Genomic DNA, 1,701 nt, shown 5'->3' on the forward strand with positions numbered 1-1,701 from the left:
GTTTTATGTTTTAATATCATGCATGTACGTGGGTGGTGATGGATAAAGCATGGATTATACATATTTATAAATGTGAGTGTGTGGTGATGGGTGCATGTATGAGGTGTTTCATGCTCCTCTCCTGGTAGCTTCTTTATTTTAATTTATTTTATTTATATAAGCATAGTGCTCCATTATTTTATAGATAGTGCTCCATCAGTATACATAATTATCATTATCATACTAATATTGTTATTGTATCTGATGGACGGGAGGGGGCATGGGGAGAAGATAATGGGGATGCGGTCGTCATTTATTAGCTTGTCCCTTTCCAATAAATATATGTATATATATATATAAGATTATATTTAGGGGTGGCAAAATGAGTTCACGGGTCGGGTTTGGGCAGGTCGTGAATGGGCCGGGTCGTAAACGGGTCAAGTCTTAAACAAGTCATAACTATGTAAATCCTAACTAAACGAGTGGGTCACGGGTTATGTGTTTAAAAAAATAATTTAATTATTTTATAATTTTAAAGCCAAATTATGAACAAAGATCGTCTCTCTCGGACCTCTCGATTGACGCCTAACGGGTTAAGGAAGAAGAAGAAAGGGTTTTAATCAAAATAAAAATCAAAGCGATTAGTACATGTATTGTTTAGTTTTATTGTATTTTTATTTTCTTGAATAAAATTAGGTTTGCCCAATTTCCAAAAAGACACCAAAAAAGTTATTCCGAACAACCAAAGTGAAGGGGCAATGAAGAAAACAATCTGAGCAAGTCTCCCTGTTCCTTAAACAAAGGACACAAACATCGGGTGATAGGAGTACAGGACCTTAGTAGGTCTTCTCTTTTGTGTTTTTAGTTATGATTTTCAATCAAAATCAAAATAAACGGAGATTTCATACACAACCAACGAAGACATTACCTTAACCAGATCCAACAGTGATGTTGTTAATTGGAATAAATATTAGCTTCACGAAGAATCCAATGAATCCCATCACGATGAATTCGATAGTTGCACGGAATGCTACCTTGGTGAAAACTGCGCATCCGACAGACACACTCAAAACATCACAATATGCCCAAGGTAGAAAAGAACAGCGCTGGATTGGAATCCAAAAGTGAAATCGAACACCAAAATGCTAACCTTGGTCCCTAGCCACGAGAGACAATGATCTGAAAGTACCTTTGCAATCGAGTTTATGGCACCTCTTGACGAGGCGTATGTTGTCCTCAGCGAACTCTCTCAATGTATCCAAAACTGAGCCTAGGGCATCCATTATTTGCAAAGAGAGAGAGAGAGAGAGAGAGAGAGAGAGAGAAGCAGAGCTCGGATTGACCTATTTATAAATGGGCGGGTCACAAGTTGACCCGTTTATATACAGGTTGCCTTTTATAAACCCAAACCCACCTTATCCGGGTGAGTCACGAGTGACCCATTTTTTCAAGTCTAATTATATTATTTTATTATTATTGAATGTAGATTTAAATTTAGCTGGCTAAACATGCATGATATGCATGTGGGTGAGGAGACTGATAAAATATTTGATAGGTGCGGCTATGTATGGAATTGGGGACATGAGACTGACGGCATATAATAATTGAATTGATGGGTAAGGTAGTGTATATATTTATATATATAAAAACAATTGAATTATAGATTTGATAATGTAGATGGTGCATGAAAAATGTGTGCATCTTCAAAGTAAGAATATGGGT

At 36.7% G+C, this 1,701-nt stretch overlaps 1 protein-coding gene across 1 annotated transcript; it reads right to left on the reverse strand.

Annotated features, from left to right (window-relative positions):
• Positions 1–908: 908 nt before the first annotated feature.
• LOC131145617 (protein transport protein Sec61 subunit gamma-like) lies at positions 909–1,277 on the reverse strand. Its single transcript, XM_058094795.1, has 2 exons — positions 1,169–1,277; positions 909–1,024 (listed from the first exon to the last, which is right to left on the reverse strand). Exons 1-2 carry the CDS (start codon positions 1,260–1,262, stop codon positions 909–911), a joined length of 210 nt encoding a protein of 69 aa, XP_057950778.1. The 5' UTR covers positions 1,263–1,277.
• Between the last annotated feature and the right edge of the window lie 424 nt (positions 1,278–1,701).

This window comes from Malania oleifera, chromosome 1 (assembly GCF_029873635.1).
Source record: "Malania oleifera isolate guangnan ecotype guangnan chromosome 1, ASM2987363v1, whole genome shotgun sequence".
Classification (NCBI taxonomy): Eukaryota; Viridiplantae; Streptophyta; class Magnoliopsida; order Santalales; family Ximeniaceae; genus Malania; species Malania oleifera.